Below are 17,690 nucleotides of genomic sequence, written 5' to 3' on the forward strand. Positions count from 1 at the left end.
CAAGAAATAAAAAATATTAATAACATAAACGAATTTAAACGCAAAATAATAGAATATGCTCAAACTATAACTATCAGCCCTATTCTGCTATCCATCGGGGGGAAAAATCGCTAAATATTCACCAATTACGATTCTGCTATTCATCGGGGGGAATCCAAACTCACGTCGGTAATATCGGTAATGTTGTTCAGTATTCCACTAATCACGTGAATGAACTTGCTCCATACATTTGCAATCCGCATAAAAAATGTTGCGGATCTGTCACTTTTGTTTGTAAAAATAAATTCACCATCGTTGAAATTAAGCAAAATGCCACTTTTCATAAATTTTTAATTATTTCTTAACATTTAATCGGCTGCTTTTATTTTTTCTATGCAAATAAACACAAACAAAAAATTTTTTTTCCTTTCAATTTACTTCGTCGCCATTTTTTTTTTAATTTGACGTTCACCTCGACGTCAAATTGAGGGATGATAATGCAGTTTACCCGATGGATAGCAGAATGGCAAGGTAGAGTTAAAGTGAACCGAATGTGTGAATCGGATCTGAGATTCACGGGAACAGCAGAATAGGGCTGTATATAAATATAAATTATTATCAAATGATATATACAAATTAATACGAAGCATAGTAACTGTGATATTAAATTAAGTTAAGGTAAAAAAATGTAAACAATCTAAACTAAATGGCTTATTAAGCTAAATAAAGTTAAATTCAGTTAAATTCAGTTTGTTGAAACAAATCTTTTTCGCTATTCGAGAACTAAATTGAACTAAGTTCACTAAGATGAACTAGTTCATTGAACTAGGCTAGTGTGCATATCTACCAAAGATTTTTTTTGTTACGTAATGATAAAATGCTGTAATTTGCATGTTCAGAAATTCTTTGAATTTAATAGTCTAGAAATGGATACAAGAAATTGGTATTCAAAATATTAGAAGAATTATAAAATATTCATGTAGTTTTTTTTAGAGTTTGCGCCCTGTGCATTTGCACATCTTGCACATAGGGAAGGGCCGGCCCTGCCAACACCTATAAGCTTTCAAATTTCAAATTCATTCCTTTTTTTCACGTTTTTTTTATTATTTTTTTTTTAAACATTCGATTCATTAACTGACAAACCAAACAACTCCTTAAAAACACTTCTAGTAATCTATTTATGTACAAACAAAACTGCTTTTTTGTTTTGTTCTTTAATTCAAAATAAAGTTTTGGTGGAGGAACTACTCTCAGCACAAAACCATGTGTGTACTGAATTTTTATGCTTCATACTCATTTACTATTATCTAACAAATCTTTTGCTTCATTTATTTTAGCAGCCAAATAGGGGGAACCTCCTCGATCGGGATGATTCAAAAGCATGATTTTTTTATGCGCATCTTTTACCTAAAATAAATTATTTATCAATCTAGAACATTCAAGAATCATTTGATTCAATCTAACCTTTCCTTTTGATGCTGTTGGACTAACTCCAAGTATTAAAGAGGCTTCTCGTTTGTTCATCTTTGGATCAAATCCACCTTTGTAGTATTTTGAATTGGCCAATGATTCGGCATCGAATTTGGGTAGATTTTTGATAGCTTCATTAATTTTAACACTCATTGCAGGCATTCGGCGCATTAAGTGCTTTCCTGCGAAGCCTACGGCTGCTACTCCAAGACCTGCTAAAATGACTGAGCTAGCCTGTAATTGTCAACAGGAATTTATATCATTTATGAAATGCACTTTAATATTACTAATCTTTTTACCATTTTTAAGTTCTGTTTTGGTCAACAATTTAAATTTACTAAAAATTTCACAACAAATATTTTTATTAGCAAGTTCGTAGTAGTGGAATAGGACTAATATTAAATGACATTTAACAGCTGATTTGTTATACCAATAAATCGATTCCATTTCGTTTCACATTATACCATTTATATTCACGATGTTCCCCCATGGTGGAAACACAATTCGGAAAATAAAATCTTAAAGCCTCAACTACAATGGCCACTGCTTAAGAAAGTACAAAAGTAGTAAATTATTAGTTTTACACGAAGTTTAAAAAATCAATTTTGCTTTGGTTCTAGGTTCATTAAAAAATGTTTATTTTTAATCATTCTTCAATAAAATCTGAAAGAATCAAAAAGTACAATTCAATAACTTTTTATTTCACTTTTGATACGATGCTGAAAGACGATTTTGTATCCCTGCTACAGCTACGTATAGAAAAACGAAAAGCAAAACAAAATTTTTAGTTCAAGATTTCGTTGTGCTATTTTTATATGAAAAATGTCTCTTCACTTCAGCTGCGTACTAGGTTTTAGAGCTACTTGTCAAAAACTATGGCTCAATAACTTTTATCTTCGGAAATCGTTGGGATACCTTACTTTATTTTTGGTTCAAGGTATACAAAAATGTCAACAAAACTATCCAAATAATCTAGTACATGTAATAATTTTGTTCACAAGTTGCATACTGCGAAGCAAAAAGCATAAACCCTTAACTACATTGGCTCAAAAAGTGAAAAAGTACAAAAGTGAAAATTTTCAAACGCATTTTTGTATGGTTTTTCGGACTAGAAAATTAAAATAAATGATGCAGAATGCAAAAAAAAACCCCGTTAGCCAGAAAAAAAATATTTTCACTTTTGTACTTTTTCAAAAAGTGGTGAATGTAGTTAAGCCTTAACTACAACGGCCACTTTTTGCAAAAAGTCAAAAAGTGAAAATTTTCAAACTCATTTTGTGACCGTTTTTAAGACCACAAAATTAAAAATAATGATGCAGAAAGCTTATTTTTTGGTCTAAAAAACAATCTTTGTAGTTTTTTCCTAAAAAAATTTTTATTTTTGTAAATTTCCCACTTTTTAGGTCATTGTAGTTAAGCTTAATGAAATTTTTCAATTTTTGACGTGCAACGAAGCTACCTTGCAAGCATACACTTCTAAAATAGTATTGACATTTAGACAAAAAAATTTAAATGCGACAGCACTGTTCCTATCCTACCCTGTCCTGCGTTTACATTTCATATTCTTGTTCTCGCTCACAACTGCAGCCCTTGCTCTCGGACGCTCCACATTTGTCACTTCTTCGTTTTTAGCTGGTCATTTTTTATTAAAGGCATACGTGGTTTAAAAAATAAGTAATTTACCACCGGTCTCTCGTGATTCAATTATAAAATAATGTTTTAATTAACTATCCAATATCCCTTTTATCAATTAAACATAAAATGAGTGCTTTTAGGTAACTACAAACAAAATTTCATTAAAAAACATATTGTCACCTATTTCTTGTTCCATGCACACAGAAAACTTGTTACCTGCCTTTTTTTGGGTGTTTTTTGCCTAAAATTCGCAAATTCAACATCCAAAAGCTACCCCATTACCACCCTTATAAATGCCAAATGGCAGCAAACACCTTTATATCTAGAAATAGCCGAATATTTAGCGGATGAAAATCCGGCGCTCTATTGGGATTTCCTTAGAGACATTACTAGATTAGATACTCCGCTTGCACAAATTGGTAATTCAATTGAATATTCAATAATATAGTTATAATCTAATTACTAGAAATCAATTCTTTAGACACTGAATCCAAGCAATACATCACGTCTATGAATGTTGTCAAAAATCTACTTGGCAATTCGCAGATTTCATTGCTTAAACTAGCTGTATCGATGCATAGTTTAACGCCTCGCATTCAGGCGCATTTTCAAATAGCCAAAGAAGTTCTTGCCAATGGAGATTGTGGCAGAGACAATTTTGTGACGGTTAACAATGAAATTGCCTGCACTATTGATGAAATGAAAAGCAAACTAAAGATTAGTTTGTCTAAAAATGAAGAAGAAAACATAAGCTATGGCTTTGACCATGTCTATCCCGGGTCAGAGAATGCAACTGGCAAGGTTGTTGTTTTCTATGGGGACATTGGTTCTGATGATTTCAGAGCATTTCATAAGATTCTCGAAAAACAAGCTATGCAAGGGAATATTAAGTACATAAGTCGACATTATCTGCGGAAGTCATCGGGTAAGAAAGTTCGTCTTTCTGGATATGGTGTCGAGTTGCATCTTAAATCGACAGAGTACAAAAGTCAAGATGACTCACAGAAAGTGGTTGATGAAGATATTAAAGTTAGCGAACCCGCGGAGACTGAAATAGAAGGATTCGATTTTAAAGCATTAAAGTAGGTAATTTTATTCTGGATTGATATGAGGGTTCTTTTAAGTCTTTCCGGGGCAGTGGTATAAAAGTCGTACAACCAATTTTAGCATTTTTTCAAGCTTTAATGTACAAGGGTATTAATTATTATTATGTACGAAGAGTGTTAAGAAAGCCCGACTCAGGACAACACGACTTTGTACACCCCGACTCACGACAGCCCGATTCAACACATAGCCCGACTCAAGATAACCCGACTCATCGCAACTCGACTCAGGTCGAGTTCTTACCTGAGTCGAGTTGCGATGAGTCGGGTTATCTTGAGTCGGGCTATGGGTTGAATCGGGCTGTCGTGAGTTGGGGTGTACGAAGTCGTTTTGTCCTGAGTCGGGCTATACCCTATACAGATAGAAATAAAGAAAGAACATATAACATAGAACTAATTGGTACAAAGGAAGAGACATCGATGAATATTGCCTCGTGTTATCGCCAGCTAAATTAATACCACATTTCTATGTGAGTTGAATCAAATGTCTTCAAGAAACAAAGGAGAATGGGTAAATTTGCATGGAATGTGGACGATACGCGGCCATTAATGAATTGGTTATATTATGATGTAATTAACTGGCTGGATAGAATGGTGTAGTTGTAGCTGTAGCTTGAAGAGCAAGTTGAAGAATTCTCAACTTTTTGCTCAGCTGCCACCAACTTTTGACAGTACTACAAGCTACAGCTACATTTGCACCATTGTATTTAACCAGTAAGTCTTACATATCTTGTGCTGAAGTTTTAACCTTGTGACATACATCAGAAAACGATACAATGCATTTATGTAGATTGTCTCAATATTGTACCAAATTCAATTGAACCAAAAATATAAGCTTTTTAAAACAACAATTTCGAGTCAATTTTGAAATTTTTGTTATTCAAGTTTTTGTTTGTTTGAAAACTCTCGAACTGAATCTAGAAGTTGTTGGCTTACAAATATTATATTATTCGTTCAATTGGGTCGGATATTCAAGATTAATGTCTTAAGGGGTTATACCTAATTGTAATTTTAAAAAATCAAAAATTTGAAATTGATACCAATTAGTTTCGGAGAAAATAGCGTATTTGTGAAGACTTTTTAACTTAGTTTACATGGTTCTCAAAATTTTTAAACACGTTTTTCTCGAAACTGTGTTTTCAAAGCCGATGGGAAAAATTTCTCCTAAACGGCTTGAAATTTTCACACGTTTTACTTAGATACTTTTGCCAAGCAATGAACAAAGGAATAATTTAACGTGTACATTTTCTTGGTAAAAAACGATTTTTTTATTTGGGAAGCCACGATTTTGTCAAAAATCAAAATTTTTATTATTACTTCGTTCATTACCTGCATTCATCTATTCTAAATACGAATCTTTTTGATTTTCTTATTTAAAACAATTTGGCCAGACAACTTTTTGTGGAAGTCCTCTAGGAGATCTTCTACAAAAATAACGGAACTCAATTTTTTTGTAAATACATAGCAAATTCTTAAAATACATTGAATTCGCTATATGTACATTTATTGTATGTATGTATTTAATTAATAGAAAGCCTCTTCACAAAAAATTCAGGAAAAAACACGAATTTTCACACTTACAAGGGTTTATCCCTTAAGACTCAGGGCAAATGACACAACATTATATTTTATATTAAAAAAATATATAATTCAATTTGGCCTTCACACACTAAGCGATGTATAACAATACAAAAAAAAGTGCAATATCTCGCATTCTTAATGCAATAGACCTAAACTTCCATAGCAAAAGTTTTTCCTTAGTTATAGATCTTTCATTTGACACCAATTTAATTAATGGCCGCCGAATGTCCAAAATGGCCATTCTCCTTTACATAGAAATGTAGTATTAATTTACTACCATTGCACATTACAGCTTGAAAAATGCCCAAAAAAAGTAGTATGATTTTCATACCACTGCCCTGGAAAGAGTAAAGATAGATTTATTCATCTGAATGAATGGGCCTTCATTTTTATCCAGATGTAAGTACCATAGAACTTTTGATTAATTTTTTTGTATTTAGAGAAAAATTCCCGCACCTTGCTATTAATCTTGACCGTTTACGAAACAACCTACTTGAAAAAAGTGAAGAAATCGCTCCCTTGAAGGCTTGGGAGTTCCAAGAACTCGGTCTGCAAGCCGCACAGCGAGTGGCTGAGATACACGGAGAGGAGGCACTACAAATCCTTCAGTTTACAGCTCAAAATTTTCCAACTCAAGTAATTTCCCTATTGACCAGGGGTGGAATCTGCTATTGTGATTTGTGATCGGTGATTTCCGCAGTCCAAATTTGGTTCTTGTGACTATCACAAATCACAATAGCCCAGTTTTATAGTATTTAAATAATTTTTTTAAATAATTTTTAGGCTAAAAGTTTGTTGCCACAATCAGTGACCGAAGAACTGCGTCAGGAAGTTAAACACAACACAGAGGTATTCGGACGAACTTTGAATATCGCTCCACCAGACGGAGCTCTATTTGTCAATGGATTGTTTTTTGATGCTGACACACTCGATCTTAGTTCACTTATGGAAACGTTTAGATCCGAAGTGCGAGTGCTCGAAACCCTATACAAGAATAGTAACTTATCTTAAATTGATATTTCTTTCATGTTTATTTATATAGATTTTTTTTAGACATTGAGGGTAAAATAGCTTCATCTCTATTAACACTGGACCTTTCCAGTTCTTCGACTAAAGACTTTGCCATTGACATTCGAGATACCGCCATTATGTGGGTAAACGATATGGAAAACGATGCCCAATACCGTCGCTGGCCAGCAAGTGTAATGGATTTGTTGCGACCAACATTCCCAGGAATGTTGAGAAACATACGAAAAAATGTTTTTAATTTGGTATACTACCAACCTTTATTTTTCTTTGAATTTAATCATTGAGTTTAAATATCTTTCTAGGTCCTAGTCATTGATCCATTACATCCCGATAGTCGGTCATTAGTTAAATTAGCTGAAAGTTTTGTCATACATCTAGCACCAATTCGATTAGGTTTAGTTTTTGATACAAGACAAGAAACTCAAGAAACTTCTGCAGATTACTTGGCTATGTTCTGTGCTTATAACTATGTTTCACAAAAGAAAGATTCTCGTGCTGCTCTAAGCTTTTTAACTGATGCAAGTTACTTAAACTTCCCTTAAATCAAAGCTAATTTGGAACCTTTTCAGGTATTTGCTTCAGTCAAATCGAACAAACAAATAACCCAACGAGATATTCGCGCTCAAATTAGATCGACATTCGATAAATTGTCTGTTGCAGAGCTCGAAGAAATTCTTAGCGAAGATTCGGATTATGATTATGGCCGGACACTTTCTGAAGAGTTTGTTGAACGTCTTGGATTCAAAGAAACACCACAGGCACTTCTTAATGGTGTTCCAATGCAAAAATCACTTTTAACTCCCGATGAATTCGAAGAGACTATTTTAAGTGAGATTATTCAACAGACCACTACTTTGCAAAAGAGTGTCTATCGTGGGGATTTGACAGACTCTGAAAATGTCATGGACTATCTTATGAATCAGCCTCATGTCATGCCAAGACTAAATCAGCGAATTCTCTCGAGTGATGATGTCAAGTTTTTGGATCTCACTGGAAATCCTCATAAAGATTTAGCTAATATTAAGGCTTTGGAGCGATTATCGAATCGTGATATGACTGCTACTTTGATGGATAATTTGAAGTATTTCACAGGAAAGCATTCGTCAGAAAAAATTGGTCAAAATGATATTCATTTTCTAACATTGTGGGTGTTTGCCGATTTGGACACTCAAGAAGGAAGAGACTTATTGATTAGTGCTTTGAAATACACGGTAAATATTCTTTAATTTCGATTTAGAGTTTTTAAAAAATTATAATTTTCTTTTAATTTTAGAAATCAACAACAAGTGGTAGAGTTGCATTCATTCCAAATGTCGAAGGTGGAAAAATTTCAAACAAGGATAATCTTAATCGATTAATATGGGCTTTGTCACAAACAATGCCTGGACCTAATGGATTAGAAGTGGCTTTGAGATGGTTAAAAACCCCAAAAGGTCCTTTTAATGATGTTCCGGTAAGTATTAGAACCACCTTTATTTTCTCAAGACTATCTCGATGAAACTATGTACATTTCTATATTTAAAGGCACCTGTGAAGGACATCATTTATTCAACAGAATTGCATTTGAAAATGCTGCGAGTGTATAGTCAGCGAGTTATAAATATAAATAAATCTGAACGGATGGTTATTGCAAATGGAAAAATGTTTGGTCCTTTAGAAAAACAAGAGCAGTTTAATATTGAAGATTTTGGTTTGGTGGACCGCTGCAATACGCATCAGTATGGGGATAAGATCAGAAAGGCTTTGCAAAATCATGAAGAAGGTTTGTCCAAGAAGGATCAAAAAACCAGAACAAACTCTTATATGTATTGATTTATTTTAAGATTTTGAAATTTCGAGCGACACTCTATTAAAGGTCTTGTCAACTTTATTGCCCAGGGAAACAAAAACTAGATTTAATATTCCTTCAGATGTAAAAGAAGACCACTCTGTCGTTAATTTGCCACCCAAAGAGCCCACACAACTGCAATTTGAAATAGTAGCTGTACTCGATCCGGCATCCAGAAGTGCACAGAAACTTGCTTCGATATTGATTTTACTGCGCAACACTATCAATTGTCAAATGCGTGTGTTTATGTTGCCCGTTCCACAGCATAGTGATATGCCAGTCAAAAAGTAAATCTTTAAGCCATTTTATAAATTACATTAATTTTATTTTTTGGTTCTCAGTTTCTATCGATATGTTGTCGAACCGGAAATTCAGTTCTTACCAAATGGCAAACAGTCGGAGGGACCAATTGCCAAGTTTAGTGGGTTGCCGGCTAATCCATTGCTTACTCAAAACTTACAGGTTGAAGATGTTTTTTTTTCTATCCAAGAGATATTTCAGATTACTAAAAGTTTTTATTTAGGTTCCAGAAAATTGGCTGGTTGAAGTTGTGCGATCTGTTTACGATCTTGATAATGTTAAATTGGCTGAAATCGGAGGACCAGTACATAGTGAATTCGAATTGGAATATCTTCTCTTAGAAGGTCATTGCTTTGACTCAATGACAGGGGCACCACCAAGAGGACTTCAAGTTACATTAGGCACCAAGGATAATCCTACAATGGTAGATACAATTGTCATGGCTAATTTGGGTTACTTCCAATTGAAAGCTAATCCTGGAATTTGGGAGTTGCGACTACGAGATGGCAAAAGTTCTGAGATTTATGAGATATCCAAGTATGTTTTAAACATAAATCCTAAATTATTTATCAATAAATGACATCATTTTTCAATTCTAGCGCTGAAGGTACAAACACTATCCATGCCAACAATAAAACACGTATTATGATTAGCTCCTTGCGCTCACATGTCATTAAACTTCGTGTTGCGAAAAAACCTGGAATGACAAACATCGATCTCTTAGGCGATGATGAAGAGGGAAATAAGGGCATTTGGAATTCGATAACAAGTTCCTTTAGTTCTGCTTCTGCTGATTCCGATACTGAAACTTTGAATATTTTCTCAGTTGCATCTGGGCATTTATATGAGCGACTTCTTCGTATAATGATGGTTTCTCTAATGAAGCATACAAAAGTAATTTCATCATAAATTAGCAACAAGTTATAATATATGAACTTACATTATTGTTTTACAGTCTCCGGTTAAATTCTGGTTCTTGAAGAATTACCTATCGCCGCAGTTTACCGATTTCTTGCCGCATATGGCTAAGGAATATGGATTTCAATATGAATTGGTACAATACAAATGGCCACGATGGCTTCATCAGCAAACTGAGAAGCAGAGAACGATTTGGGGTTATAAAATCCTTTTCCTTGATGTGCTATTCCCGCTCAATATTAGAAAAATTATATTTGTAGATGCTGATGCAGTAAGTATTTCATTCGTTAACCAACTTTCAAGCCTAACCAAGTAAATGTCCTTTTTTTTTAGATTGTGCGTGCAGACATGAATGAACTTAACGAATTGGATTTAAATGGAGCTCCATATGCTTACACTCCATTCTGTGACTCCAGAACGGAAATGGAAGGTTTCCGATTTTGGAAACAAGGTTATTGGCGTAGTCACCTTATGGGCAGGCGGTATCATATTTCTGCCTTGTATGTTGTCGATTTGAAGAGGTTCCGTAAAATAGCTGCTGGCGATCGACTCAGGGGCCAGTATCAAGCTCTTAGCCAGGATCCTAATAGTTTGTCAAATCTCGATCAAGATTTACCAAATAACATGATTCATCAAGTGGCTATAAAATCCCTACCAGATGAATGGCTTTGGTGTCAAACCTGGTGTAGTGATAATTCCTTCAAAAAAGCAAAAGTTATAGATTTGTGCAACAATCCACAAACAAAGGAAGCGAAACTAACTGCTGCCCAAAGAATTGTGCCTGAATGGAAAACCTACGATCTCGAAATTAAAAAATTAATGGCGAAAGTGGAAGACCATGAAAATATTGAACACGATGAAACATCGTCATCATCATCGATTCATAGCGACGAACATGAATCAGCAGAAGAATCGCATCCCAATAAACATAGCGAATTGTGATCAAAATAAAAGTTTAGAACTCCAACTCATACACATCCCTTAAAAATAGAATAATTTTGAAATCCTTAAGAATAAAAAACAAAATTCAATACTTTTTTGTATTGTGAATCAAGATCACAAAAAATTATTTCTTTTTAATTAACTCTCTTATTTTTTTTGGTTAATTTTCATATACATAATTTATTTGTAACAACTTATTATCTAATACTGTCGCGATTGGGAACCAAAGCCCAAGCCGACTCCTCGCATTGTGTGTGTAACTTGTCGGGCAACTTCATACTGCTGTTCCATGTTAGAAAACATTGCTTGTCTTGACTTAACATCGGGACCCTTTTTCTCGGCTACTGGAGCATTCGCTGGACTATCGCCGGGCTTGGGCGCAGATTTAATACCCATTAGGCGCATAAATTTGGATGCAACCTTACCATCAGAGTCCTCTGAGAATGTCGCATGTCCCCATTTAGCCGATGTGTCCTCAGCCTTTTTAGCTCCCCATATAAGTTTTCTCTTTTGCACTTGTTCTGCATATTTGGTTGGATTGATGATATTGGGGTTGTAATAAGTGGGGAGTGCAATCGGGGTACCGTCTGTTTTGTTTATAACAATTGCTGATGTTTTTGGAGCTTCATCACTGAGTGGTGGACTAAGAACCGCTTGCAAGTTAGTTGGGACGTTTTTGTTTTGAGATACTGAGGTTGTAGCAGTTGGTTCTTCTTTCGGTTCGTATTTTTGGTGTTTTCCGACACCACTTGCAGGTGGTGTTGATACAATTGTTCGTTTGTCTTTAGATGGCGAACGTGACCTCGAACGATTGCGATGGCGACTGCTGCTTGACGTATTGTGATCTTTGCTACTCGGTGTGGGAGAATCTGATGATCTTCTTCGTTTGCCTTTCTCACGGTGTGAATTATCTTTGCCATATCTGTCACGACGATGTTTGTCAGAACGATCACGACGATCCCTATCTAGCTCGCGATGCTCATAGTCCCGATCACGTTCTCGATGGTTGTCCTTTCGCCTGCGATCGTCTTTTGAGTCTCTTTTCTTTTCGTGAGATCTTTCAGTACGCCTGTCGTCGCGATGATAGTGCTGGTCTCTACTTGATGACGGCCTTGAGCTTCGATTACTTTCTTCTTTGTGAGAATTCTGTAGTCATAAATGAAAATTTTTCTCATTTAGTTTGGGTATTAAAAAATTAGATATTTAAAAAATTTTATACATTTTGCATTCGATTCTTGAATAGGTAGCACGTCGTAAATTATCTACATAAAATCTATGTCGTTTTTATATGTATTTTGTATGCAACAAATTTTTTTTTTTAGCTATGCTTATAAAACTACGATAGAAGAACGAGACATGACGCTATCCAAGAAGCTCAAAGATTATGGCATGGGAGGCAGGTTCCGCTTTAATGACAGTATTGTGTTTTTGAAGCTTAAAATTCTACGCAATTTCTAGATCAGAATTTAAGGAGCTTATCATATTTTTTAGTCGTTCATGAGATGAACATGGCCGAGAATCAGGAAACGAATATGAAAAACTCAGGGGTGGAATCGGCTAAGGTGATAGTTAATTGTCACCTTTTTGATTGTCACTTTTGACCATCACCTATTCTTTGCTCTGAGTAAAGTGATCACCAAAACCCTACAAGTGCAGAGATTTCGATGATTATTCGACTCACACTGGGAAGACCGAGGTTCGATCTTACCGGTGCCCAATTTTTTATATTTTTTTCTTCACAAGAAACCATATTTTACTCAACGAACTAAAATTTTCTTATTATTTTTTAATATAACGAAGTTCGCCGTTGAGGATAGAAAGTGAAAGTGACACATATATAGCTGTCACCCACAATCCATAGCAAAAAGGTGATTGTCACTTTGATAATCATCTTACGTGGAGCAAAAGTACTTATTGTGATGATCAAGAATCAACAATCACCTTAGCCGATTCCACCCCAGAGTATTATCATCAGCAACATCACCAATGAACCTATTGCTACGGAAGCTGGTCATTAAGAAGCTTTCGTTCCTCGAGATATATCTTAAAATGATAATAAATCAGCGTTTCCATGACCTTGGAAAGAAGAGGCGTGAGTGTAATCAGACGATAGTTAAAGTGTGAGGAGGATACACCTTTTTTAGGGACAGGCAGGACAAATGCTGGTTTCCATCCACTCGGTACGAGACCAGTAGAGTAAAACAAATGGGAGGATACTATCCGGGCCAGCGGATTTGTATATGTCAAGATCTTTAAGGACTTTTGCTACTCAACGTGTATGGAGAAAGTTGGGTCCCATACAACTATTTAATCTTTCAAGGGAAAGGCGAGTCATGACACTTTCTAATAAAATTGAATTGGCAACAAACTACCTGTCGAGAAGGTTAGCTTTCTCGAAAGTGTCATTGTAAACGAACGTTGGAACCAAAGGTGAAGTAGAGTAACAAATATTTTTTACAAATTACCAAACAATTTTAATGCCTGTTTGATATTGTAGTATTTTTGCCGTAATCTTTGGTCATTAGTGTGGTCCATGTTGGAAGGCAAAAAAAAAGGAAAAACTGAGCTTGTTGAGCGCCCATTTCACCTCAGCTAAAAGGCCGATATCTTATGTGTTTAATACAAAATACATACATATATAACCAGTTTTCTAAGTGGGGAACAACGGAAATATAAATCAGAATAAATGGAACACCCTATTGTTCATGGTTCTTCGAAAGCTTGTTTACAATTTGTCCAGTTTCCCTATAGTGGGGTTGGCTTTAAATCAACTTAACGTTACATCTTTAACCCTAATAACCGCTATGAGTAAAACCACAAATTCTCTTTCGGTTTGATTATTTTAACCCCATTCAAGGATACAAGTTAAGTGCCATTCATATGAGCTGCGAACTGCGTCTGAGAATAATTCTTTTAAGGCTTTTTCTAAAGCAAATATCAACTTATTCTTATTTTAATTGTTTAAAAAAGTGAAAAAGTGATCACATTGCGTAAAACTAGTTAAAATTACAAAATAAACACATTTTAATGTTTTTTATCCGACCAACAACAAAAAATACAAAACGCATTCCACAAAGCTACGAACAAATATTTCGCACGAATTGATTTAGCTTCAAATGTTTGTATTACAGTTCGCAGCTCTCTGCGACCACTCATATGAATGAAATGTCAAATTAAGCGACTATTAGCAATTCGCAGATGCAGGTCGCATATCCATTTTAGGCGGTTTAACTCAGCGACACATTTTCGCGTATTTTCTTCCCAGAATAGCGAAGCCACGAAGAATTGTGTACATTAAAATCGCCTGTGATGACGATTTTTGGATATAGTCGCAAACCTAGTAATGCCCTTAAAACACCCTTTGAAAATTTGTTTTTTGTAAAAATAAACCTTAACCTTTCTATAGACATTTTGTGATGATTCCTTGTTGTTGTCTCGATCTCGATGAAGCGAGGAACCCTGATTTCTGTCTCGTATATTCTAAAAGAATAAAAAAACAAAGATAATTTTCATTATTACAAGGTTTTAACTGAATATTATAAATATATTTAATTTAGGAAATTTCTTTTAAAGATATTTTAAATAATAATTCGATCAAGTGCGTATCATCTGGGTTTCTATGGAAAGTTTCTTTACTTTTTTTTTTTTTCTTTTTTTGCTGAGATGAAAATTGGTATCTTCACATTCATTTTTGTTTGTTTGTCCTGTAATAAAACAGTTAGTTGGAATTTACTTTATACTCACGTTCTGAGGAGAGACACATTATGTTTTTGTGATAACACGTTCAGTAGGAGTTTTTATAATTGTCTGGCTTGTCTTGACGGTAAGAAGAATTATAAATCTTTGCAATTGTTCATTTTGCACACAAATAAACTTCTCTATTTATCATCTTTTTCTGATTGATGTGACTTAGATGGGGGTAGTAGTTGATTTGATTTGAGAATTGATATATAATAATAACACAGTGGATTTTTGTTAATATAATAATTTCTAAGCATTGACATTTTTTTTATTATATTTTCTTATTTTCTATTTCAAAGATTGATTGCAAATTAAAGATAGTCACAAGTGCATTTTGTTTTTTTTTATAATTTTTTTTTAGAGGAAAAACAAGATGCACCTGAACTTTATTATAATCTCAATTAAAAGTATTATGGAATGCTTTTTTTTTTAATTTCTCTAAAGCCACAATATTATGGTTAAAAAAAATCGATCTCGATGAACAATTTTAAAAGTTTTAAAGAATAAACTAGCTCATTTTTATGAATTTTAATTTAAATTAATTTAAATCTAAACAAAAAATTTATTTAAACGAAATGAATTAAAAGCGGTTACCTCTTCTTTGGGATGACGGCTAGAAGAATCTCCTTTATTCCGCTTGTTCGGGTCGATTTCAAGCACCGGACAGCGTTCAGCCTAAAGAATTGGCAACTATTCAGAAACAGCAAACTATGTTATTTACTTTAATACTAAAAGGATACGTGTTTTTTGTTTGTATAATCTTTTTTTTATAATTTGATTGATGGAAGGTTATTTATAATGATGAGAAGAGACCTATCTGGGTCTCATTAATAAATTTTAAGGACACATAAGATCCCTGTCATGCTTCAATACAAAATGATAACACATGAACTCAATATAACCCATATCCAATATTTTTATTTTTAAAATTTAAATATTGTGGTTTGAAAATTATTTATAATTCATAAATAAAATTATAGGTAAGGTATATAATTATGAGAAAGAAAAAAAAATGTATTGATTTTTTGCAGATTTAATAAAAAGACGCCATTTTTACCAAAAATTCCCTCATGACAATGTTATACATTTTTTTTTTTTTTTAAAGGTAATCTTTCTATTATTAAGAAGGTGTTTATTATTTACCGCATTTCTTTTGGGAGAATCTTCATATTCTTCTTCGCTGCTGTAATTCACAATTCTTTCCATTTTTAAGAAATTTTCTTAAAAATTATTTAATAAAGAGCAGAAGATGTATGATGAACTTATTTTTCTTCTAATTTTTTTTTTTATTTTTTATGAATGTGAAAGATGACAGACGGATGATATCGCGGAGCGGTTTTGTGTCAGCCAAAGAGTAGTGAGTGGTAGAATGTGTACAATGTGACGTCAATATTTCCAGTTTAGAATATTTTTACTGGGTTGGAGTTTACATCGGACAATTTTTGCGTTTACATTAAAAGATTTTTTGAATGACGATTTATCTTTCTTTTTATTACTTTTTATTAATATATATATAATCATTAAAGAATGTACTTCGCTGTTTAGACGAAAGTAAAAGTTAAACCAAAGTTTAACTTCGGCTTTTGCATCGATTTTAAGAGATACAAATGTTTTAAAGATAAACATTATATGTCGAAAAAGGTTTTAGCTTAGAGGATATAATATATGGAGTGCTTGTGCTGTTAGTTCCGTGAAGCTTTTATAGAGGGCTCTACTTTCTTTAAGTTTTCGATGAGTGCATGCCTCCATTTTATTTTCATTTGATGGCTGTCATCAACAAGCGTGTTTATTTACAGCTGCGGAACCGGACTCACACTGAAAAACGAAAGCAGCGACCCCTATCCATGCATATGGCGTTACAATGTATTAAGGCTTGGCCACACCGGAGGGTATGCGGTATAGCGGTAACGATATTTGTATGAAAAAAATTCAACATCTGAACGTTGATATGTCAGTTTGGAATTTTTTTCATACAAGTACCGTTACCTCTACCCGTACCGCTACCGCATACCCTCCGGTGTGGCCAAGCCTTTAGGTATAGGAACAAGCACTCCATATATTATATCCTCTAAGGGTTTTAGACAAGGCGACGCACTGTCATGCTACTTCTTTAATGCCCGTCGTACACCTAGCTCTCAACGCATTCAACGCAAATTTAAAACGTTAAATTCTAATTGATGGTGCTTTCAATTATATTCAAACAACGAGTTTTAGACAGTTGGAGATCCCTGCTAAACGAATTAATTAAAAAGTATACGTATAGTGCCGTCGTTTTTTTATAATTAATTTGTTAAATTCGCGTTGAGTGCGTTCAACGCTAGGTGTACGACGGGCATAAGCCTGGTTCGCTCTTCGCGCTAAAGCCTGGTACGCAGCTCGCGCTAAATTTTAGCTCTCATACAAATTATTGACAAATTTTATCTGAGCTAAAATGGATCCCATACAAATTATCGATAACTTGTATGGGAATTTTATCTCGGCTAAAATTTAGCTCGATCTGCGTACCAGGCTTCAAACAGTTAACACAAAGCTATCGGATAGGTATTTGCTGTTGCAAATAAAGCATTTTTTGTCAGAAAATAATCTGAAGGTATCCGACAATTTTTGGTATACCTCAGGTATCCGAGTGATCAGCTGATAAACATTTGGCTATTTTTTATATTGATTTCTATTCGCGCGAGGCGCAATTATTCAGCTTGAAAATAAAATAAATTTGCAAGAATTTAAGTTAAATCGATTGTGCAAGTAGGTACTATGCAACAATAAAAAATAGGAATTTTCTCACAAGAAACAATTTCCTCTTTTCAAAATTTACATATTTTTTTTAGCTGAATAGCTTTTCGTTCAAAGAGATATTCCAGATACGGGCGTCCCGTATCTGAACTTGTTCATTTTTTTTCTGGCAAATTTCCATTTTTTTCAAATCTAAACGACACAACTGCAATATTTATCTTGTCTGTGGACTGAATTTGTGTACTTAAAAAATTAAATTTTGGCAACATAATACCAACATTAAAATCTGCCATAAATTGAACTCGTGTAAATGCATGAACATAAAAAATTACTTCTTTCATTATGTTGCCATTTTGTTTGCCGAAATATTGGCAACTTTGCCAGTCGTGTAAATCCGGCATTACTCTTGCCAACCGCTGCTACTTTGGTTT

General features: G+C 34.1%; 3 protein-coding genes across 4 annotated transcripts; 1 reads left to right on the forward strand and 2 right to left on the reverse strand.

Moving 5' to 3' along the window:
* Positions 1-1,072: 1,072 nt before the first annotated feature.
* LOC129919776 (mitochondrial import inner membrane translocase subunit TIM14) lies at positions 1,073-1,871 on the reverse strand. The gene is made up of 3 exons (XM_056000816.1): positions 1,749-1,871; positions 1,444-1,683; positions 1,073-1,386 (listed from the first exon to the last, which is right to left on the reverse strand). Exons 1-3 carry the CDS (start codon positions 1,749-1,751, stop codon positions 1,273-1,275), a joined length of 357 nt encoding a protein of 118 aa, XP_055856791.1. The 5' UTR covers positions 1,752-1,871; the 3' UTR covers positions 1,073-1,272.
* A 1,163-nt stretch (positions 1,872-3,034) lies between these two features.
* On the forward strand, positions 3,035-10,897 carry LOC129919777 (UDP-glucose:glycoprotein glucosyltransferase). The gene is made up of 16 exons (XM_056000817.1): positions 3,035-3,224; positions 3,289-3,503; positions 3,566-4,166; positions 6,209-6,404; positions 6,552-6,765; positions 6,822-7,039; positions 7,100-7,315; positions 7,367-8,008; positions 8,071-8,250; positions 8,322-8,559; positions 8,621-8,912; positions 8,967-9,087; positions 9,149-9,462; positions 9,525-9,819; positions 9,881-10,114; positions 10,177-10,897. The coding sequence occupies exons 1-16, from the start codon at positions 3,211-3,213 to the stop codon at positions 10,783-10,785; spliced, it is 4,599 nt and encodes a 1,532-aa protein (XP_055856792.1). The 5' UTR covers positions 3,035-3,210; the 3' UTR covers positions 10,786-10,897.
* LOC129919778 (arginine/serine-rich coiled-coil protein 2) lies at positions 10,875-15,845 on the reverse strand. 2 transcript variants are annotated; one of them, XM_056000818.1, is made up of 4 exons: positions 15,670-15,845; positions 15,121-15,201; positions 14,182-14,265; positions 10,875-11,931 (listed from the first exon to the last, which is right to left on the reverse strand). In XM_056000818.1, the coding sequence occupies exons 1-4, from the start codon at positions 15,730-15,732 to the stop codon at positions 10,987-10,989; spliced, it is 1,173 nt and encodes a 390-aa protein (XP_055856793.1). In that variant the 5' UTR covers positions 15,733-15,845; the 3' UTR covers positions 10,875-10,986. The 2 variants fall into 2 exon arrangements, with proteins under 2 accessions (XP_055856793.1, XP_055856794.1); XM_056000819.1 differs by lacking the exon at positions 15,121-15,201.
* Between the last annotated feature and the right edge of the window lie 1,845 nt (positions 15,846-17,690).

Source organism: Episyrphus balteatus, chromosome 4 (genome assembly GCF_945859705.1).
Source record: "Episyrphus balteatus chromosome 4, idEpiBalt1.1, whole genome shotgun sequence".
Lineage (NCBI taxonomy): Eukaryota > Metazoa > Arthropoda > Insecta > Diptera > Syrphidae > Episyrphus > Episyrphus balteatus.

Bases quoted from the DNA above. Each gene is read 5' to 3' on its own strand.
- LOC129919778 (XM_056000818.1), bottom strand. From the start codon at position 15,732: ATGGAAAGAATTGTGAATTACAGCAGCGAAGAAGAATATGAAGATTCT. The intron at 15,202-15,669 runs GTAAATAATAAA...CCAATTCTTTAG, and splicing joins ATTCTCCCAAAAGAAATGCG to GCTGAACGCTGTCCGGTGCT. The intron at 14,266-15,120 runs GTAACCGCTTTT...TTATTCTTTTAG, and splicing joins GCCGTCATCCCAAAGAAGAG to AATATACGAGACAGAAATCA.
- LOC129919776 (XM_056000816.1), bottom strand. The intron at 1,387-1,443 runs GTTAGATTGAAT...AATTTATTTTAG, and splicing joins CAACAGCATCAAAAGGAAAG to GTAAAAGATGCGCATAAAAA.
- LOC129919777 (XM_056000817.1), top strand. The intron at 8,251-8,321 runs GTAAGTATTAGA...CTATATTTAAAG, and splicing joins GTCCTTTTAATGATGTTCCG to GCACCTGTGAAGGACATCAT. The intron at 9,088-9,148 runs GTTGAAGATGTT...GTTTTTATTTAG, and splicing joins TGCTTACTCAAAACTTACAG to GTTCCAGAAAATTGGCTGGT.